Source organism: Dermacentor silvarum, chromosome 1 (assembly GCF_013339745.2).
Source record: "Dermacentor silvarum isolate Dsil-2018 chromosome 1, BIME_Dsil_1.4, whole genome shotgun sequence".
Classification (NCBI taxonomy): Eukaryota; Metazoa; Arthropoda; class Arachnida; order Ixodida; family Ixodidae; genus Dermacentor; species Dermacentor silvarum.
This window is the reverse complement of record NC_051154.1, coordinates 260,267,845-260,291,329: the sequence shown is the minus strand read 5'-3', so window position 1 is coordinate 260,291,329 and position 23,485 is coordinate 260,267,845. Positions and strand designations below refer to the sequence as shown.

The window sequence follows — 23,485 nt, the reverse complement described above, 5'->3', positions numbered from 1 at the left end:
AATAGAAACAGTTGCATTAGCTTAGGTGAGCCGTTTCTGGGCAGTGAGGACTCGAATTAGCGTTTAACTCTAGTTTATTAGTCAAGATGAGTCTAAAAAAACACTGTTGCATAAGCCGTCTTGCAGTCCGATTTTGCGCTTTTTCACTGTTGCGACAGAACTCTGCAGACTTCCCCACCGAGTCGCTCTTTACTGACGCAAACGCGGCCTGCCTTATTATTTTTTCACTCCTCTGTCCTTACGTAGCCGCCAAAGTGCAAGAGAACTCCCTTTTTGGAGACATTCAAACTGCCACCGGCACACTGAAGTTATAAAGCAAGAGGCTTGTGCCTTGCGCGGGAGAAGTCTTTCTTCATTGAGCGTTTGCGTACGAACTATACACATGTGGCGATGGTCTTGTTGTTGGACCTTACGCCTGTCGTCGCGCCTTTATCCACACTGGCCACATCGCACGCGCTGGCCCTGACGGCAGTGTTACTTGTTGTAATATGGTTTTTCAAGAAGTGGTGCCTGCCTTGGCTTCGAACGTGGCTGGCGCTAAGGTCAGTGCCGGGACCCTGGGATTGGATACCGTTCTGGTTCCTGGCCTGTGTGTTATGGGGAAATAGGAGACGGCTTGACAAAGAGAATTTCACAGCAGGTAAGCTTCCCTTGGGAGGGCTGGGCTAGCGAGATCCTAGCACGGTTTTGTTGTTGTTGTTGTTGTGGCCTCAACACACTGCTAATACCCATCAGGGGGATTGGCCACGCTGTAAGTAATGAAAAGTGCACGCCACAAAAAACAAAGCGAACAAACAAAGAAACACTCGAAAGTAAGAGAAGTGCACTACTCAAGCATAACAAAATTTTCATAGCCTTTTCTGAAGAGGTGCGCTACATTTCATTCATTTTGTTGCCATCATAGATGTGCAGTGAGTAAAGTTGGGGGAGGGGAACAAGAAGGAAGAGTGTGAGAAGACGGAAGAGTTTTTTGTTTACGATGACTTCGAGAGCTTGGTTCTGTAATGTGGTCGTGTTCAAGTTGCTCGAATTACAACGCCTGCGATTCGGTCGCGGTAGAAGACAAAATAGGGAGAGAGGGAGAGAGCTAAACAAAAAAACTGCACTGGCTCAGTTTTTACTGTTATTTGGCCAATTTCTTTGCGAAAAAAAGAAGAAAAATAAGAAAACCAGCCTGTATGAGATGGAACTGCACAGCGCGACGTAGAATATTCTTAACGAGGTTGAGACCCTCGAAAAGGGGGAAAATCACTGACCTACAAGCCATGGCCAACGTTTCCTGACACTTGAATACACTCTTGTTGCCGTACGGTCACCAGAAGTTCTTCAAACGCGAGTAGGGAAATACTGATCAGAACACCTGTTACGAGTATAATTACGAGCACGTGGGAGTGCGACGTACAAGCACCGTGCGGCCTGTTTTTATAGCATGGTGTTGTCAAGAATGTCGTTTTAGAGCCTGAATTAGGTCGCTTTTAAGAATTAAGGAAAACCTGGAAAAGCAAGGACGCTTTCTAGTTGTCTTCTACTTATTCGTGTTTATATTTATCTTGATAACAGATCTATGGTAGAGTGTACTTACCGCGTGTTGACAACGCACGTCGATGACACACTGTATCCTGCCATCCCTGTTCCACGAAGCAGCTGTAGATGGCGTCACCTAATATGTGTTTTGGTTGGCCTATGCCTTGGGTACCGCTATGCCATCTGGCTACTACTCGATCCCTCGGATTCTAAACCCGGTTCACGTTGCTGACATCGTTGTGAACTGAGACCCCAATTGGTTGGTGTCAGCTGTGCCTTTGTAACAACACCAACGTGGTACATATTGAGTGAGGCAGATTGTAGCGCATTCAGTTCGCTGTCTAAACAAGTTTTAGCTCCGTCAAAGTATAGAGCACCAATGTAACGTCGTTACGTATGAAACACCACGGGTATTAGTGTAGAACAGCGTAGTTAGTATTGTTACGTTGCATCTAGGAATGGGGTTCTTTAACCGAAGTCCCGTGTAGCGCATTGGCAAGTTGATGCCTATCCTCATTATAGCGTATTCTAGCTGGCGCATAAATCACCAAAGGCAGCCGACAGCATTTATTAAATGACATGAACTGAACTTTTTTTGGGGGGTGGTGGGGGGGGGGGGTAGTTCGCTCATCGACTGCTTTGCCTGTGGAACTATCCTCATTTCGATTTTGATGAAATCTGTTGTTAGGCAACATGAGTGCTTACTAAGTACGCTTCAAACTTGTCCACTCTGAATTGCGAACCCCCCTAATAATATTTAGAATGAAAAAAATGAACGAAATGTGCTGTGCGGGAAACGCTAAGCAGATTTTATGCACACACGGGAATGTAAATAAGATAGGGGCCATCACTTTACCTTGGGGTACGTGCGTCCCCATAAAACAAAAAAGGTTGAATAAAGCTTTTTTTAGTCATTCTCATGGTTCTCTTGAATTCCGAATTTCGAGCAAGGATATCGCGAGCCAAATGGCCTGCACGACTTCATAGCAAAAAAAGATGGCGGTGGTTTCCTTGAAATCCCAGTTTTCAAGGTGCGAATTTCAAGTGAGAGCCGTGTCCTATATTTTTGTGCAGTGACACCTACATTTTATCGTATTATTTAGTTCTCGGGTTGTCGGTGTCTTGTTGAAATTATGTCAAGGCGATGTAATAAGTGTGTTTAAGCCGTGTGGGGGGACTATTTCTCCAAATCAGCCAGTCCGGCCTTCCCGCGTCGCTGGCAACTTGCTCCATCGATAGCATTGTTTCAAGAGCATCGGTGTTTCTTCTCTGAAATATGCAATTTTTTCACAAAATTTAGTAGAGGGAACTCTGGCACTAATGTTTCTACGGGTGCTGCATGCGTGCACGTCAGGCAGCTTATGAATGCCGGACAGTGGGAAGATTTTCCTAAACTTCGTCCTCCTGCCTTCACAGCTTCAAACGGCTTTGCGACATTTTCAAGGGGTCCTTTTCAGCAAAATATTGCCTTATTGATGCTACCGTTGCGCGGAAACTCATTGTCTTTTAGAAAACTGAGTTCTTGGAAGTTTAGAAAGATAAAGCACAATAAATCGCACAGAATAATGTTTGAAGCCCGTTTAAGCAAGCAGATTACCACAAATTTATACATACTGCCAATCATTCGCATCGTAGATAATCGATCGCAACGCCAGAGTTCCTTCTAGTAATTTTTGTAGGAAGCTCCATGCTTCGAACATGGCCTCCACGATTGGGCAACGCGCGTTGCCCGATCTTGGATGTCATGCTTCAACTTACCTTCAACGTCGTACAGACTTAAAACCGACCTCCTGCACTCGCCCTCTCCTTTTGTGTAAGTTTCCTGGATGATCCCGGTGCGCTTATTGCTGGAATCAGACGTATGGTACGCCCCTGGTATTCATTCTGCTTCTGAATGGGCACCGAGACAGCAGTGCAACTGTCGCCTAAACAGGAACTGAGCTTTGTCATTTGAACGGGGGCTCGTAAGGCGCAAATAAACACTGACGTACGCAGAGAACAGAACACAATAAGCCTGTGTTTTCTCAATGTGTTTGTCCTTTTGCGCATTATAAGTCGTCGCCAGGCTATAGCACCGACTTGTTCGGCAAACTCGTCGATGAAGGCTAAAGCTCTGTGCCCGCCGCGGTGGGCTCAGAGGCCATGGCGTTCTGCCACTAAGCACCAGGCCACGGGTTGGACCTCCGGCTACGGCGAGCGCATTTAGATGAGGGCGAAATGCAAAACAAAAAAGCTGGTGTACCTAGATTGAGGCTCCCGTTAAAGAACCCCAGGTGGCCAAAGTTAATCAGAAGCCCTCCACCACGTTGTCTTCCATAGGCATGTTTTGCTTTTAGATGTTAGGTCACATTATTTTATTTTTGAAGTTCTGCTCCACCATGCCTCAAAGTGCACAGAAGATATTATGAGGCTCTGAAAAGGCAGCGCATATACAATAGCATTGCAGGGCCCCTTTAAGAAGCTGGCTAGCACTTTTTTTTTAATTCCGTGCGTTGCTGACGGATTGAAACTTGTGGCCACGTGTTGCAACAGTGGCCCTCGTCTAGATCCCTTGCGAAACCGTGCCAGACCTCGCGAGTTAGTGAGTTACATGCGACTGGGAGCTTGCTGGAAACTGACTGCATTAAGAAACGCTTTGCATATTGCCACCGACTAACCTTGGTTTCTCTCTTTTTCCCTTCCCGCGTGCGGCTACTTGTGGCACATGTCGAGATTCACCGTCACGCATACACGAGCAACCTCTTTCGCAAATGTTACCTGTAGCGGGGGCACTCACTCGTTTCAAAGCAGCTCTGCAGCAGGTAGAGTGGTACCTGCAAGCGGCGAGATACTGGTGCCCTTGGCGACACTGTCCTTTAGGAAGTAGTGCAATTAGCAAGAAAATAGGTTCAGGAAAACCGTACTTGCGTCCGTATGAACGTTTGCGTAGTATGCGACCATGAAAAAAAATGAGTTGGTTAACAGAATATTCTGCTACACAGCATAATACTCTGCATAACACTGACTTGGTTGCTGCTTAGTGTGGTTGCCCATACATAAATGCATGCATGCATGCGTACGTACATACATAGGGAATATTAGATGTGCGAGACCATTCTAAATTTCGTATACGAATCGAAAAGTCAGATATTTGATTCACTTGCGGTTCGAAAATTCACTAGTAGGAACTATTGAATATTCGTTTCTGTTCAAAAATAAGAATTCCAGAGCTTCCAATGCAAGTGGTGGATGTTTCGAATTATTTTGCTCCTACGTGGCCGTGGTTGTTGCGCAGAGGAATTGGTTCCTGTACGAACGTATGAGGCAGATCCATTCTGCTGAGTAGTTTGTTGTCAATCAAGAAGAATGACCGCACTTTTAGACAGCCTATATGCGAAGTTGTCTCAATTTAGGCATATCTATTTATTATTTAGTCAGTTACCGTACTTCCACACCTTTAAAACAATGTGAGGTGCTGTAGTATCAGACTTCTGTCCTTCAACCATGGCAAAAATCTAGTGCATCTGGTGACGTGCTGTTCCGTTGTTTCATCACTCTCATCGTCATGGTGCTCTAGATAATTGAAAGTAGTTTCCCATGAACAAGCACCTTAGTTGACTGGACCCCTCCATTGAGCTGCGAACAGCATTATCCGCAACCAGTAATAAATAATCAGTCAGGGAAGCAAGTTTTGCAAACTGTAGATTCACAGCTTCTTCCACTCTTTGTTGGCGCACCGCGCTAGGTACAAGAAATTTTCTCGGTCAGATCTTGCGTTCTTCTACATGTGGGTTGTCTGAATTCCTTGCACCCGTCTGACACATTTCCATTCTTCTTTTAATCTGTTCTCTGAAGGCTTCTACTCCATCCTTCTTCATATGCAGTAGAAAAACGTTTTTAAGTTTAGTAGGTACAATATTCACAAAACACTTTCACATTGAATAACGTCGGTGGCTGGCGATCGCAGGTTATGTAGTGTAGCTTGGTGTTTGACAAGCCCAACGACACTGTCGCAGGCATTCTTGCCTTGCCCTGTAGCCGTTAAAAGCCACTTGGTCGTCTTAAGCTCACTGCGTTGCAACTCGTGCAGTCGAACGCGATTATCTAAATGGCAGCTACTCCATCGTTCACGTGTGTTATTTGGGTATAAATTGGTTCCTAATCCTCAATTTGCACCTCGATATTTTCTCAGAGCCAAGCAAGCATGTGCGGAGTTGTGGCAGACGTGGCCGCTAATCAGGCCTTAGTTCCATGTCGACTTCTTTGGCGATACAACGCAAGTGAAGATGCTTATTTGAACGTTTTGCCAATGGAATTGTACTTCACCCGGGAGTACGATGGACGAATTTTCCACAAAGTCGAAGGGAAAAACAAGGCAACACTTTTCACAACACTGATTTTCTTCCGTATGGCATTTGTTTGCATGCGCCTTATGTGGTTATGAGAGATTCATTTCATGGTCACATTTTGAAAGTCCTTTAGGAATGCGAGAGCCATCAAAGTCTCATTTAAGATTGCCTGTGGCTGAAACAAAGTGGTGTGTTGAAAAAGTAGTCACTGTTCCGCGGCGCGGAATGATTTTTATGCCGAATATAAAGATTTAAGTGAAAATGAAGTTTATACGCGACCCGTTTTGCGACTGTCCTCATCTGAACATAACCAGCTGGCTCATCCACCGCAGTGGCGTCATCGAGCTTCCCCACTCGGCTGGTATTTCAGGTAGGAGATGTAAGTAGGGATGTATGCCAGAAATAGGTTCCCGCAACTAGTCTTAGAAAACTTCCTGTACGCGCTCTCGCGTGTTAGCTAACTCATCATACCGGATGCAGGAGCCCTCAAAACTCAAGCTCAACTTGTTTGACGGCTAAAATGAGGCAAGAAAGACATATTTTGAGTCACGCTTCGTTAGTAAAACAAAAAGAGCTCGGAATTCAATATGACTGCGATTTTTATTTTATTATTAGAACGAGACATATCGTTAGTACAACTATACATGGGTCTTAAAATAGTTTCAATTTTCTCACTTAAAATTATGCAACATGTTTTTGCAGTACTAGATTTAGCAGTCCAGGGTGGGTATTCTGTAAAAATTTTGAAGAAATCGGTGATGCTTATTACTAAAAATTTTATAAATTGTCGCAATTTTCGCTGTTTTCGCCATTTCGGCATTTTTCAGATTTTATAACGAAATAAATACGGGGTGTTCCAAACATCTTTTTTTTTTAGATTGCGAGAAACCTTTTGAAGATTTGTCACAAATATTTTCAGCTTCATTGCCTTAGCTAAAGTGGACCAAAAAAACGATCTCGGGGTCAGTCAGAGGGAGTTGCTCAAAAAAAAAAACACAAGCTTGGCTATACTACGAGAATGCGTGCAAACTTGAAAAAGGGAAAAATCGAGAGCCAGACATAGACAAAGCGACAGGAAGGTGTCTGGTCACTTTGTGGCTGGAAGGTCGCTTTGTCTATGTCTGCATCTCGATTTGCCTATTTTTCATGTTTGCTGACATTCTCCTAGTATAACCATGTACCAACTAGCCCAACAAACCACCCTCATGAATCTATATTTGGAAAATTTTGAAAAACATACTGTGGGTGACATAACTTCCAGTTGGCCAATCTTACTGGTTGTGTAGATTTACAGAAAAAAATTTGGTGGTGTTAATTTTAGTGTGATAGGCCTTCGAATTGGTAAATCCGCAAGTCGTTAAAGCTCTCTTTTCCACCTTTAGTGAAATATACTTTTTTTCAAGAAATACATGCTATGTTTCGCAAAACGAAGGTTGATTCCTTTCTACAGATACATTTTCCCGTCTCATATAAAAACTTCGCTCAAAACTAAAATAGTCGGGATCCCCCTTAGTCTGTCCTTATCTGAGCACACCCGTCTGTGAATACAGACATGGGGCGCTATAGCGTAAAATGATTCCAAACTGTTTTGATTCCAAACTCCTCACGTCAAATTTACGTAACCACCTACGCAAGCATCGGGCGGTAACCCGCAGCGTTGTCTGAACAACCCAATATAACACACTCCTGGTTTATAAGAGCTCACCTTTGTTCGCTTTCAAAACCAATAACATTGTCTACACTCAGCGGTTTCTCTTATCTAATTGGCTGACAAGAGGCGAGGAGCACGCACTAGTGGAGAGGGGGTCGATGGGGCCGAGCAAGCACAGTAAAAATAGATAACAGCATGAAGAGGGTGGTGCCGGCTTCTCCGATTGGTCCGCTTCGCTTTACTTAGCTTGCGGTGACTGGTCGAAAACCGCGGCGGCGTGCAACGGAAGGATAAGATTGCCGCTAAAACGGAACATCAGCAAGGAACACTTGGCGGAGCAAAGTCGTATGCATGCCGAAAGGGCTCGATAACGTTTTACTACCACGCAAAAAGGTTTATCATGCGCAAATAAATACATGCTCACCGGCAGGTGCGAGTAGCGAGGGCCTGAGCGATCGGCGGGCATTCTATTCCTTTCGGAACGGGGCAGTCTGTGGCTATTCAAAAATTTTTCAGTTTTGTTCGGCATAATAATGCATTTTTTTGCGTAGACGTCACTTTGACGTGGTGAGGTCGCGTGACAGACAGGCGAAGTGCGCGTAGCCAGAAAACATTGGACCAATAGCAGAGGGCTAATGGTGAAAAGGCATCGAATCAGGAATGATTATTTTTTATTTGTGCGGTTTAATCATGCATAATCAGCGTGTACACGTTATACCAGATGGAGGGCTATCGCGGTTTTCGTGACGTCGCGTGACAGACAGGCGAAGTTGGGAGTGGCCCGAAAATGTTTTGACCAATCAAGGAGGCTGATTGCAGAAATTGGAATCAAGACAGTTTGGAATCATTTTACGTTATAGCGCCCATGATTGCTCAAGAGGAAAGGCGACCTCTATGTATTTACTGCCACGCGGATCGCGACGTTATAAAGCTCGAGGCTGGCAGCTCGAGGAATGAAGAGACTTGTTTTCAACGTAACTTACGACCCGCACCTGCCTATGGTTGCGCTATTCGACCTTGAGTCTGAGAGCGCGCCCGTCTCGATCTGAGCGAAGCGTTCATAAAGCGCTCGTATGAACCGCAGCCCTGCTGATTGTAGGGTTGCTTATGAGTAGTCAGTAGGTCCTGCAATGGCTGCGGATACGGCTAGCACTGAGGTCCCTTACGGCGACATTGGGATTGAATACCGTTGTGGTTGTTGGTCTGTGTGGTCTGGGCTAACCTGTACCGGTTAGGCACGATGACTACACGGCAGGTTGGTTGAAGGCAACACGGGTGCCCGGGTGAGTGTTTATCAACGTATATTCAGCGCAGCTGGCGGCTACAGTGCCACCCTGCAACATAAAGCGGCTCGATACCAATCATGAATGGTAACATCGCCAAAAGCAGTCTTTCCGTTCGGTTTTATAACGCAATGAAGCCACACATTGCTTTAGCCAGGGAAGAATGGTTTGGAGCCACGCTTGCTTCGGTGTAAGTTTGATCTTGGTTTAAGGCCTAATCTTAGTTTTCTTGTATTTCATCCCATTTTTCTAATTAATAGTTATTAATGCATTTTCCATGGTGTGTAGCACCGTTCAGACGAGGCTCACTGAAGCTAGTTTGCCTATAAAAGCTTCAGGAAAATCAAGTTCTGGGCACATTGGCTGCGATGGTTATTATCGGTAAATACGCCTCATTCGGTATGATTAGAGCGGAATTTTCCAAGTTTGGCACGCACCACATGGCACACTCTGAACCCGTATCTGCAGCTCCCCTTCCAGCCGGACTCCCTCATCGCGATACAACTCTTCCGTGTAGGCTGTAGCTTGGAGTTGCGCTCACAGGAGTCTACTCCGCTCTCACCGAAATGACAGACAGCACTGTGTGCGCTGCCTGTGGTTGCGTCTGGACCATCGAACAGCTTTTCTGCAACTGTCCTAAGTTTGCTGCACAGTGACAATCACTGTCCATCGCATTAGCACGATTGAACGACTGGCCTTTGCGTCGAAAAAATTAGTTCTGATGGTTTACGTGCGAAAACAAAGATCTGATTATGAGGCACACCGTAGGGGCGGACTCCGGATTAATTTTGATCATCATGTGGTTCTTGCACCTAAATCTAAGTACACGAGCTTTATTGCATTTAAGCGGCCGCCGGGGCCGGGCATCGAGCCCGCGACAACGTGCTTAGCTGCGCAACGCCATCGCCACTAAGCCACCACGGCGGGTATCCTTAGTCTGTAGACAAGATGCTGGAATACAGACCTCGCCTTCCATCAGCGGTCAGGATTCTAAAGGCAACAGTGTGGTTTTCAAGATCGACTGACCTGTGCGATCGTCTTTGACCACGTGACATATTTCTTTAAAATACATATGTTCAAGAAACGTACGTTCATCTATATACATTAAAACTTACTCCTTCCTTTGTGTTTGCTGGAGGAGGGAACGTAGCCAAAAAGGCATTGCTCCGGTTAGCCTCCCAACGTTCATCTCTTCATATTCTTTGTCTCTTGAAGTACGAAACCATCACTCATGACGCGAGCCATGTTTCAGCTGTGCTATCGCTGTGCCTCCATTGTGTAATAGACCTCTCCTGAACTACGTCACACCGCACCGGTGACGTCACAGTGTGACGTCACCGGTGCGGTGTGACGGTGCGACAGTTAGTGTAGGTGCGCGCCACGTGGACGCGTGTTTTTATTTCTTTTATTTCTTTTTTTATTTTTACGTAAGCCTCCACAATTCTCTTGCCAGCCAGATTAGCAATAATGTGAGTCGGGGAACGTCGGCGTGTGGTAAACTGCGTGATGAAAATGTGGCGACACTGGCCTTTTTTCCTTGCGAACGTGAACCACGTGGTGGTGGTCTGCGATGGATTGTGCATTGAAGAATATCGGCGTGTGTGTGTGTGTGTGCACACGTGGTGTACTAGGCGATTAGCAATGCTTCTCGCTCACGAGACTGTGCACGGACGCTTGTTGCGTGCACGTAATAAAACCAGTCGTAGTGATCAGGCTCCGATAGAACTTCAGGACTCGTAATCATTGAATAGATGATAATGAATGAGACGCGATTATTAGTGAGCGCATGTATGTCGGGGCCATCCGCGCTTGGCGCGGAAAAAAAATAAGAGAAAAACTTTCATTTGAGCATAGTTTATCGACTGAGAGGTATAGCTACAAATGAGCTCCTACGATGTTTTGACCGCTGCCGAAGCTGCGTGTATACATTTAACCACGAGGAATGCCACAAAGGCGAACTACTGAAATTATCGCGATTTAACGCAGACCTCACGGGTCTTAAGTAAAATTGAACTTTCTTTTTTTTGTTATTGGTATGCTCACCTTCATGGTACGGACTTTATACCGTGATGATGCACACAAACATGCAAAAGTTGGGTCTTGTAAAGATGAGAGCAGCAAAGGAGGCAGCAGACACAGCGAAGTTAGCGCGCAACCGATTATGTACTTATGTAAGATTTTGCTTTGTACGTTCACATGACCAAGACTAATAATTAAAATTAAATTATGGTGTATATAACATCCCTAAGCTGCACAGCGGCTTATGGGGGACGGTGTAACGAAACGCTCCGGATTAATTTTGTCCACCTAGGGTACCTTACCATGCTCCTAAAGCAGGGTAATAAGTTTTTCTGCATTTCTCTCTCATCTAAATTTAGGCGCCGCTACTTGTTACCACTCCACGGAGCCGCTCTGTAGTTGTAGACGAAGTTCATCTTGTATATCGTTTAAAACTACAGTGTAAATGGGGCACAAATGAGTGCATTCACGACACTACAATACAAATTTATGTTCGAAGACCAGTCATTTAGCCAAGTATAATTTTGCCACCGCGAGAATGCGCGTCATCTGTGATAAAATGTTCGTTTTCGAGGAGTAATACATTTTGTGGATGTTTGATTTACGGAAGAGGCACACTTTTACGAAATCACCACACCCTGACTTACGGGAACCAGGCACTCGGCAACAACACTACGTTGTTGTACGGGTGAAACGGGGACGATTATACTTCCTAAGCACAGATCGTAAATACTGTCACTTCAAAAAATCGCAGTATGCCGGACTTACCATCGCGGCAGTTGATATACAGGCAGCGCTCTTATGCAGAGAGAACAGGTCGCACGAACGTTTTTTGCCAACCAGCGCTCGCTTCGGAGGCGCACCAGAGGGGAAGGGCCCCCGCAGTGACTTCACGATGTTTGCAAACAGGGAGAGGTCTGTTGGCATCGCAGCTTCTTGCCAAAAACTATTCGTCCAAGGCCAGAAAATACAGCATGTAAATGAAGACAAACAAAATTACACGCGTTCGTTGTTGGCATGTTATGTCTTGTTTCTTTCCCCTTTATATGTGGTATAGTACTTGCTCGTGCTAAAACGTCTTTTTACTATCATGAATAATAACAAGATTAATAATAATACTAATAATAATAATAATATTAATAATAAGATTTATAATTTCTGTATAGTGAAAATAAATAGCTGGAGGCGTACTACTTCCAACTTCTCCAGTTGGACTTTGTGTAAACCAACCATGTTATGACTGCCGCAGACAAATAGCTGTTTGCCACGCGCCTGAAGGGAATGCAAGAACCACGCTGGGAAGATCGTCGGAGGACTGTTCCCACGCGATGCTCGAAGCTGCTAATCACCCTGAAACGAGCTCCCTCATTGAGCAAGAAGCACCACAAAGGGAGGAGAGAGTTGACGCTCCGGGACAGGCAGAGACAGAGACGACAAGGAGTCACCCTTACTGGGAAGCACCGGAGAAAACGTGTTGGGAGAAAAAGATCTCTCCCATTCCCGCGGCCAGACTTTCTCTCCCTCATCGCCTTTGCGCCCGCTGGAACTTTTGCGTTGTCGCCCACCTATAGTCCGTTTGTGCTTCTTGAATGGCTATCGTCTTGGTGGGTTGTGACCAGTGTGTGATTGGCTACCGGAATGAGGGAGGGTTTTCAACAGAGGTGTTCAAAAGACGGTGCGAAGAAGAAAAAGGTGATCTGGGCCAAGGAAACAAGGCTCATCCAGACGCTCGGAACGTTTGCTGTTTTACCTATTGGATCATGTAAATAAGTTGTACAAGTGGCAGTACACCTGTTTATTTTCGTTTTCCCAACTTGCGAGCATCGGATTTCTTCAACCCTAAGCCTACGCCACGCTACCAAATGGAGCCGGGTACGAGACAGCACCTTGAGCCGCAACAACCTACTTTGAGCCCCGAAATGAGAACAATGCTGAGGACCTCCATCCTGAGACCCACGATAACGTGGCACATGAATGAAATGCACAGTCGACATGATCCGCAAAGGCGCATGATCACATGAAGGCACGTGTCCCTCGAGAACGCGTGTCGCTCCACATCAGAGTCCTCCGAGGGTCGTCTGCACAGTAGCGAGCACACACTCTACCATCAAAAAGTGTCTTGTTGATTGAAAGTGCCAAATCACTGCGACGAGAAGCGTATAGGTAAGGAGAAGAGCACGTGTCGCGTGTTGGAGCAGGAAGTTCAGGCGACGAATAGGAAGGGCGATATGATCAATTGGTCACTGAACTTAGACTAGTGAGAAAAACTGGGATAACGGCCACCGGAGGAGGAGGCGCTTCAGCTAGACCAGATTCCTTTGATACTTCGGAAGTATTGGAGGAATCCGATTACATATAGGAAATACTCTCGCATATTCATGCAACCATTGGTAAGTATGTATCAAGAAACACGTCAGATGCCGAGCGGCACTGCTACCGCAAACTCCACGCAGTCTCTCCCCCTCAACTTTAGCTAATCTCCAGCAACTCCATGCAGTTCTGCACACACACAGGACGTTGGCTTTTTGCTCGTCTGGTGTAAGCTGCTGATTCGGAGCTAGGTATGGAGTCATGAGGCACGGAGTCACGACGAACTAAGAGAGACCGTAAAGAGCGCACTTCGTTTTATACTCCACCGCTCAGGTGCTTTATAGTGACAAGAGACGTGCACGACTGGAAAACTGTGTGTGTTCGGGATTAGCATTGCTGTGCTCGCGTTCAGGATCTGATGCGTTACTGTATGTGTGCCACAACCTAACTGTCGGGAACGTAACTATTTCTCATCGCTTCCAGTTTCGTTCAGAGCCATTACTGAGTTGTCTAAGGTGCACGAAGGCAAGACGTTCAAGGTGTACCTGGGCATCACTCCTATCGTGGGAATACACTCGCCCGATGCTGTGCAGGTGACTATTTTCACACTTTGCTGTTGTTTTTCCTCACATGAATGTTCCATTATGCAGTCTACACAGCTGCTATGGAGGCAATTCATCCAAGGTTCCTACGCCCCCCTCAGAGATGCCAAAATAGACAGTATATTGAGTCAGCAGTTATCTAGATACTATATAAATCAAATCACCCGTGAGTTAAGGTGGCTCAGTGGTTATAGCGTTGTGCTGCTGAGAGCGACGTCGCGGGTTCGATTCCCGGCGGCAGAATTCCGATGAGGGTGATTGCGATGCCTAAGGATAGCTCGACACAGTATATTTTGTAATCACAGCACGCTAGTTGAAACTCCGTAGCAATACCTACTATACCTAGTATCCTGGCTGCAACTTCGTCGCCATGATCACCTCCTCCTTTCGTAGTTCGAGACGTCAACTGCGCGCGCGCCCTACAAATCAAGAGCAGTGCATGCTCTCCTCCTTCTCTACATCTGCGCTCTCTCTGTATTCTCTTTACTCTCCTGCCGGTTTTTATTGTGCGATATTGGCCGCCACACATCCAAAGTGAGTGAAAGTCTAACCTTGGCCCACCCATTCTCGTGGACGGGCCCAATAACGGAGAGATACCAATATCTTAATAAACCTGTTGTATTTCTTCTTCATCGTGACTGGAGGTTGGGGCGTAGGCTTGCACTACCTTTATTCTATACCTCCGATTCAGCTTTATTACGACGACTGCTAGCCTCTCATTAACGCTGTAGAATTCATCAATGTTGCCCGCTATGTCCCTATGGATTAGAAATCCTACCCCATATTCTCTCTTATGTGGGAGACCTCTGTAGCAGAGGACGTTGCTGCTAGTCAGCACTGTATAAGCCTCACCAGTTCTTCTATCCTCACGAAGGCCAATAATATCCCAGGCAATGCCTGATAATTCCTCAAACAGCCCTGCCAAGCTATCCTCACCCGAGAGCGTTCGCGTGTTGACCTTTGCCAGGTTCAGTTTCCAGTGGCGGCCTGTCAATTTGCAGGCGCAAGTTGGAATCAGCTAACGCAAGACAGGGTCAATCCGAGACCGCAGGGAGAACCCTTCGTCTTGCAGCGGACATAAAAATAGGCTGATGATGATGGCCAATATCCCATACGCAGAGTCAAACTTGCCTGTACGGGCACACACCAAGTGACGCATACCCAGGGACCGAAATTGTCTTCTTGGCCAGCCAGCAGCAAGTTGTATATCCGGGCGCATAACCAGTGCCCCATGTTGTCTGCTCCGCAAGACAGCAACCAGCCCATACAGTGGTCCAAGTTGACTCCTCTGCCACAAACGGCCGGTAACATACCAACCGCAAAGTGGGCGAAACAGCCAAAGCAACCTATCGCTTTTAAAATAGTCGCGCATTTACATCTCGAGTGTGGCCCTGACTGAGCTCGGTGATGCTGAAATGAAAAAGAACCGGGTGGGAATGCGGAGTAGTTGGTGGTACGCTTAATTAAGTCGAGGCCCCACTTCGCATTTACGATGTCTTAGTGTAGTTTTTTGGTGGTGTAATTTCGCCAAATGTCTACACGTGGTTTTCCCTGCTTTGTTCTTGTTTGTTTATGCCAGGCTGTTCTCACGGGCAAGTTGAAGTCTGACAAGCCCTTTTTCTACAAGTTCCTAAAGCCGTGGCTTGGCCATAGGAGCCTCTTGATGATGTAAGTGACCTCCTGCAACCATCGTTATAATTTTTTGTCATTGCTAGCAATCGAAGGCAATACAAACATGTGTGCACATGTGAGAGAGCAAGGAAACATTTATTAAAATAAAGGGGAACCGCAGGGTCCTTCGACGGGCCCTGGGCGTGGGTGGAGTCCTCCGTGCAGGACCCCATGACCCGCAACCGCCCGGCGCGCTCTCAAGACCAGATCGAGCAGGTCCCTGGAGTTGGCGCTAGATAGCGAGGCTTCCCACTGTTGTGTGGTTGGGGGTCGGATTATAGGATTGGCGCTCATGAGCTGGCACGCCCAAGTGGCGTGGTAAAGCGTGCTCGGGCATTGCAATCTGGGCACTGTTGCGGGTATTCTGCGGGGTACACGGCGTGATATATAGTGTGCGGTGCGAAAAGGTTTTTGTAGGTGCCTCCACGAACCTGCTTGGGGGCGCGTGAGGGAATCATGAAGTGGGGGATATTCCCTGCGCTGTAGTCTGTAGTGTTGAAGTATGTCATAAAATTGTTTCGGGATTGGTTCCGGACTCTCCTCCTCACGGTTGTCTCGCTGTGAGCCTTGGTGAGCGTGCGCTCGAGCCGAAACGTGTATGGACACCCGGACACGTGTGAAGAAGCCCCGAAAAAATACACACATTCGCCTATTAACCAAAATTACCCACAGGAGCCGACAGATGTCTTTTAAAGCGCCAGATATAATTGCTATACTGTTAGGTGTAGTCTCTATTCTGCCTTAATCGTAGCACCACGCATGCACCTCTAACAATGCGCTGACTAGCATGGCCATTTGAAGTACCCCCCCCCCCCCCCACTTTACTTACGGCTATATATACTGGCAATGCCAATCGCACGAAGTCCTTTCACTGCCGGTGGCTTAATTCCGTTCGTGATTCAATGCTATTCGCTCAGGTTGCGTTACAGAACGTCACATAGTACGGTATCAACCACAACAAATAAATACCGCAGTGAAATAAAAGTAAGGCTTTTCATGTTACTAGACACACTCTCAAGTTGCTGTTGAGGGCTCACAAATTGCTTGAATATAGCTGTCGCAAACTGGCGTTCTCTATTGCTATTGAAACATAGGCCTTAAAAAATCCAGGTTCAACTCAGTAATTGCCCGGCTAGCCCCGTTTGAAAACCCCATTTCGATCACAGTACTGAAAGTTTGAGGTGAACCGTCATGACGTCATCTACGGTGATATTAATGTAGTAAAATTTCATCGTGAACGTTGGGGCAAGCAAGACAACCGCGACACAACGTTTCATATTCGTCAACAGAACAGTGGGCTACGAGAAAGTAAGAAAAAACCACTTAAAGACTTATTGTGAAACGGAAGCAGAGGGAGGACTGCGGTTGTGGCTTGGCTTAAACAATACATCTCCTTCACGTTTCAACGCAGTGGCGGTGATCCATGGAGGTCCAAACGCAAGCTGTTTATGCAAGCTTTCCAAGCAAATGCCATGGAAAACTACTGCGACTTCATCGGGAAGAACGCCGACTGCCTGGTGGCACGGATAGAGAAGATGCTGAAGCAGGCGCCTGACGAGCCCATACAATGCCTCGACAACGTGCAAAAGTGCGCCTTGGACATTATTGGACGTGAGCACGTAATAAGGTCATTCTCCGTATTTAAGCACCCATGCACAGTCTAAGCGTATTCCTTATTCTGGTGGGCTGCGTACGTTATTAAATGTGAATTCTGTTAGCCGTCATTACACCACGCTTTGCACCTCTCACAATTTAGAAACACATTTGGGTGCTTGCGTTTGCGCTGTTTGAATTGAAATGAGACTTCACGCGTGTCATCGTCATTCTCAGTGTAATGGTGGCGACGAACAAATAGATATCAGGGTTGAGGAAGGTCAGACACTGGTCGATCCAAGAGCGCAGGACTGGGGGCTTCGAGTAGGGGTATAGAACAGCTCTTCCAAGGAAATGAAATGAATATATTTATTTATTTATTCACATCACTCCATTTACCCGGCGGGCATTGTTGCTACTATTATTAATTGGCGCGGAGGACATTAACGTAAGAAACAAAAAGAAAATGAAATGAAACAACAGAACAAGTGATAAAAAAAGAACGAAAAGGAAAGGGATGGTAGGAGGAAGAGGATGCGATAGTTGAACCTAGTAAAACACGTTGTGGGGCTAGTTGGTGCATATCTTTCAAAAGATGAAGCGCCAACAGTGAATGCGCGTGCGCATTCATACAATCAGTGTTCCGCCTTTTTCGTCCCCCCTCTCCCCATGGCTATATATTCAACCACCTTTGACTACAATAAACAGTTGCAAGTAGCGCCTTGTCCTGTCTATGTTCCTTCTTAGTGTGCTGTCACTGTTGGCGCTTCATCTTTTGAAACGCGGAACCTAGTTATAATCAAACGGGATATAACAAAGAGAGACATAGATACTTATTATAATAGCAAAGGCTAAGAGGTCAGCCTGAAGTACTATGTTCTTGAGCCTGCTACTGAGCGGATATAACAAAGTAATGGACATACAAACGAAATACAAGTTCTGTTCAAATTATCGTCTTTGTTTCCTTCCGTCTTAACCAAACCAACTATCCTTCAAACAGTTAACGAACTAATTTTTTTTTCGTGACGCAAACATCGAACCGGCCGTTTCGCCGTGAAAATGGTGCCAGGCACAAACTCTGACATGGTGACGTGCAGCGGTTCCTTGCACTCTGATACTGCATCACCGCCAGTCCAGACAGACAGTTCAATGGCGAAAAGCGAGCTTTTTTTTGCTGAATGTTTTTTTATCTGAAAGTATCAAAATGCCCATTGAGCGAAAACGCCGGCGTCTGTAGCAGCGAAATAGCACCTAAATTCCAATTGGCTGCGACGCCACGTCACGAACGCGCCTAGACGGAGCAGAGCGGGAGAAACGGAACACCTGCTGACACGTTAGCGCGCCATTTGCTGCTTAAGGGGATAGGGCATTGCCGCGACGTGCCTCTACCCCCACTTGGCTTAGCTGCTGCGTGCGCCTGCCGGCCTTGGTGCCCGCTGCTTGTTTCTCGGTCTCTTCGCGCAGGAAATCGGTGGCATGCGTCGTTGGCACCGGAGGCTGCTGCTGCTTGCTGGCTCGGGCAGCACGCACCGCTATGGAGTCTGAAGTATCTACATAATGGGCGGCCGCAACCTCGGCAGTAGCGAAACGTCGCCGTCCCCGCCAGTACACCGCAGAGGAAGTAAACGAGCGGAAGAACACAGGAAAACGAGCGCAGAGGCAGACGCAAGCCGCGGTGATGCCCTCTCCCCTTACGCAACACGTGGCGCGCTACTGCGGCAGCAGGTGTTCCGTTTCGCCCGCTCTGCACCATCGGGGCTTGCACGGGCGGTCCGAGTTCTTTATCAGACGCCGCATTCAGCCACAGCAGGACGTGCGCATGGACGCTGTCCCTGTGTTGGAATTCGATGCGTTTAATGTACAGCTGCAGTGGAAAGAAATTAACACAAGTGACCGATCACCCGATCGGATAAATTACGGCACGTGATGCTATTGTTGCCTAGAACGTCGAAAACGAGAGCGCCAGGCACCCCCTCTTTAAAACACGAATCATGTGGCACTTTAGATACCAGTGTGCGCGGGAACAAGAGCTCCACATATCGCTCCGGTCATCGGCCACTTGTGCCAACCTTTTTCCGCGGCAGCTGTACTCCACCACGTAGTACGGTGCGAAACTGTAAACTGTAAAATAATAATAATAATAACCCAGACTGCTTTAATCGCAAAACTCGACAACATACCCCGCAGCAAATTTTGCAAACATAACTCGCAGCGCAAAACTCGAAGGACCGCTCAGCTGCGTTCAATTGCACATTAATACTTTCGCATTCACCTCTCATAATAAGTGCTCAGGTGTCCTCGTATAAAGCATGAAATGCTTTTAGCTCCCGTTGTTGGCGACCTTCAAGAGACATTGAGCCAAAATCGAGAGCCGTTATCCAGGCACTCAAGGCGAGAATGGGGCGAGAACGAAACGAGAACATCCGGACATCGTTTCGAGAGCAAAACGAGACCATCCGGGTAACCAGTCAAAACTTAGGGAAACGCGGTCTCTGGCCCCCAACCCCTTGTACAGGACCGCATTACATACGCTAGTTACTGCCCAAACAAGTTACGAAAAAAAATATTGCTTCCAATTTTTCCTAATGTTTGGTCACAATATCACTCAAGCTCTAACTTCTACTAAGCTGAAGTTTAATTTGTCATTTCCAAGAGTGAAGTTCAAAAGGCAGATACAGTGCACGATAAACTTGAATGTCATATTTGGGCGCTTAGATTCCCTGTGCTTTTTTCTAAACCAGCGGTCCGTATGTTCCGCGGAGCAGGTGTTGCGCCGCCTCCTTCGAGAGATCGCGCCACGCTGCGTGACCAGGCCGGCAGCGCCCGGCGCGCCGCGGATGATTGTTTGGCCGAGACGAGACTTGCAACGAGGTTCAGTTCAAAACAGGTTCACTTCGGCTCAGTAAGCTTTCAGGCCTGCGGCGCGGCCCCAATCTGCTTTACAGGCAGCCATTTCATGCTTACATCTATACTCTCGATTATGGGAGAGCCAGCATTTGTTTTTCTTGTTTCGGTGCGGCCGGTCAGCCACAAATGGATATTTGGCATTAGCCGTTGATTGTGCGCTGTACAATCCACAGCCAGAGCCAAATATCTGTTTCATAAAAATCGCAGCCATTCCACACTGTGCATGTGGGCTACCAGCGGAGCTGTTCTTTGGCAGTACGCAATGCAAGCGGCCTCCCCGTACCAGCGCACGCTACATACTAACTGCCTGTTTGGCTCTTTGCGCAGGCACGGAAATGCAGTAGGTGGTTTGTTAGCAACCACCTGTCACACCTAATAATCGATACACGCTACGGCCATTAGCGCTACCTCGACGCAGCCAAACTGAGCATCTGGCCAACTGAGGAGCTGGGGTAGCTGTCTAAACCGCATCACGTTCACGCTTCGCCCCATCTCGAACTTACCAATCACCATCGAATCGTTCTCGAACCACAGTCTGTCGCACACCGCACAACAGAATCAGAAATGTGTGTCCAGAAAGTCGCTCTGAAATTTCGGATACGCACCCTTGTGCTCGACCAATTTACTGGCGTGGTACCTGCGTCGCTTCGCCGCATTCTCCGCTTCGCGGCACACGTCTTCATTTCGAGCCCACAGCTTACCGGCAGCCTTTCGGGCACCATCTTCGCTGCTACTCGCCGCTAGTGTCGTAGCTTTTCTCTTGCTACGGCAGGTGTCAGCACCCTTACTGGTTTGCTTCGGCTCTTCCTAGAGGCCCACGTTACTTAGTATTTGGCTTCTAAGCTTTCCTCTTGCGACGCCAGCCTTACTGGTTTGCTCTGCCTCCTCATAGAGTGCGCGGGACGTTTGAGGTATGTATACCGAAAAGCTATGGCAGGGTAGACATATACAGCTCCGCTGTAAAAAATAAGTTATAGTGACATTCCACTCCATGAACGTGGGTGACGCGAAGGCGTATGGGTGCTATAGCGCACACGACGCTATAGCAGGCCTCGGAAACTCCGCTGGTTTTTTGGCCACGCGAATGGCAGCGCCATCCATGAGATGGATGCGAAACCAAAATCGCTTTTCCTTTTTTTTCTTGTCAACCCTCTCTCAACATTGTCGTTTCTCTCTCGCCTTAACTATCGCCGACGCGGCCAAGGGGGTGAATTTTCCTATACCTCCCATTGGTTCTCCTATAGCAGACGCTCAGTCGACTCTAGCGCCAAGGCACACTTCAGTTAGGCCCTAGCGGATGGATGGCGGTACTACGGTGGCGAAAACAAGAATAAAAAAAAAAGAAAAGCGGTCCAATTTTTTAACCCTCCCCCTTTCGCTATAGCATTTTTTTTCTTCCTTTTTTTTATGGTAACGTTGATCCGCTCGTTTCTCCTTTCCCTCTTGACTTTCCTATCCTTCTCCCATGCCTCGCCTCACCCTCCACTCATGCCTCGCGCAATGCTCTTTTTTTGTTTCTTTAGCTGTCCGTGGCGCGCTTTGGCGAGAAGCAGGTGTATTTATACACATGCAGACCAGGCTTGCGCATGCGTATCAACAATATTCTTGATGATGTTGCAGCTGGTCACATCTTCTTTTCTTTGAGGAAAAATAAAGATTATACGAAAGATTGTACAACCAACTAACAAGTCACTTTGCACAGGTTCCACTGAACTGTCTATGTGCGGCGTTCTGGGAGAGGATACCGCTGCGGCTCTCTTCGCTGTCGTGTGCTCCTACGGAGCGCTTTTTGAGGTGCTTGTTGCTCGGTTGTGCATGGTTGAGTAGGAGGACTGAGGGGTCGCTATCGTAGACTCAGTCTGCTGGGAGAAAGCTTGTCCTTCGTTGATCTCGGGTGCTCCCTTGTGTGTCGTAGATACTACCCATTCTCTGTCGCAACGACGTAAGAGCGCGGTGTACTTGTCGGTCCTATGATAACTGCGGGTGCCCATGTCCTGTGTGTTGTATCATAAACAGTCACCGTGGAGCCCCTATGAATGTCCGGTAGACTTCCCGTTGTTCTGTTGTAGAAGACGCGTTGTTTGCGCCATGTTTTGTCCAGTCGCTTTCGGACAATTTCGGTTGGCACGGTTTGTGGTTCGAGGTGGCAGTCAAGTACTGTCAGTTTAGTCCTCGTCTGACGGCCCACGAGTCGTTGTGCGGGTGACTTTAGGCGGTCGTCTCTTGGCATATACCTCCATTCTTGCAGGGCACTGTAGAACTCCGGCGTTCCATATCGGCTCTTCTTGAGCAGTTCCTTTGCTTCTTGGATGGCCCTTTCAGTCATGCCGTTGCCGCGAGGGTAATGCGGACTGGAAGTTTCGTGGAAGGTGCGAAACTGTGTGGAAAAAACGCGGAAGCACGCACTATTGAACGGGGTCCATAATCGCTGCATATCTTTGCTGGGATGCCGTGAAGTGGCGAAGATCTGCATGTACACGTTTGTCACTGCTTGTGCTGTTGTTCTACGCATCTGCTTGATCTCGAATAAAAAAAGAATAGAAATCTACCATAACAAGGTACTCATCGCCTTCGTGGTAGAAAAGGTCGACTCCGACTACTGGCCGCGGCAAAGTAGGTATATCGTGACTGAGCATGGGTAACCTGGCGTTCCTGCTCTTGTACCTTTGACAATGTAGGCACGTCTTCGCGAGAGCTGCAATATCCGCCGACATGCCAGACCAGAACATTACTTCTTTGGCTCTTGCCTTCATTTTTTCTTCACCCCCGTGTGCCGCGTGGAGTAGACGAAGTACCTCTTCTTGTTTTGTTGGAGGAATGACGAGTTTGTTGCTTCTTAGGAGGAGACTGTCTTCGACATGGAGTTCGTCGCGATAATTCCAGTGCGCGCGTACGGCCTCGGATAACCGTTGCTTGCTCTCGGGCCATTCGTTGCTTGAGTAGCTGCCGAATTCAGTCATTGTTGCATCTTTCAGTAGATCGTCACGGATTCCCTGCAGTTGCCTATCATAGACTGGAAGCGAAGAAAGAGCATGTAATTGAAAATCTAGCGATTCTTCTTTCACCTCCGTCTTGTTCGAAAAGCGTGACAGCGCATCCGCTAGGAACAGTTCTTTTCCTGGTTTGTAAGTCACTCTTATAGGGAACCTCTGAAGAGCGAGTCATACGCTGCTAGCGTAACGTGTACTCACACAGCTGTTTCTTAAATACTGACTCTAGGGGGCGATGATCAGATTCGATTATGACCTCTGGCTGCCCTAGCATGTAGTCTTCAAACCTAGCGCACCCGTGAAAAATGACAAGCATTTCTTTCTCGATTTGCGCATATTTCGTTTACGCTTCGGTAAGCGACCGTGACGAGTAGGCAATTGGGTGTCCGTTTTGCAAAAGAACTGCCCCCAGCCCTTTCTGGCTTGCATCTACTGACAATGTCAGCGGTATTGCTTTCTCAAAATAGGCAAAAACAGGTGCCTTTGTTAGACAGGCGCGAAGGCCTTGGAAGCTTTCTTCAGTCTCTTCTGTCCAGAGCCATGCTGTGTTCTTTTTCAATAGTTCCCGGAGGGGCGCGGACAGTGAAGCCATGTTGGGAATGAAGCG

General features: G+C 47.3%; 1 protein-coding gene across 15 annotated transcripts in view; it reads left to right on the top strand.

The window, feature by feature from the left end:
• Window positions 1-23,485, top strand: part of LOC119439862 (cytochrome P450 4V2) — a 335,721-nt gene that overhangs the window by 290,853 nt on the left and 21,383 nt on the right. For 5 of the 15 annotated variants that reach the window (XM_049660280.1, XM_049660269.1, XM_049660266.1 and 2 more), the window contains 4 exons: window positions 543-640; window positions 13,599-13,708; window positions 15,297-15,385; window positions 16,800-16,999. The exons of 4 other annotated variants lie outside the window; for them this stretch is intronic. In XM_049660280.1, the coding sequence (XP_049516237.1) occupies window positions 543-640; window positions 13,599-13,708; window positions 15,297-15,385; window positions 16,800-16,999 (497 nt within the window). Of the gene's footprint in view, window positions 1-284; window positions 641-13,598; window positions 13,709-15,296; window positions 15,386-16,799; window positions 17,000-23,485 lie in introns of those variants that run through there. 6 more of the 15 variants (XM_037704864.2, XM_049660271.1, XM_049660272.1 and 3 more) reach the window with 3 other exon arrangements.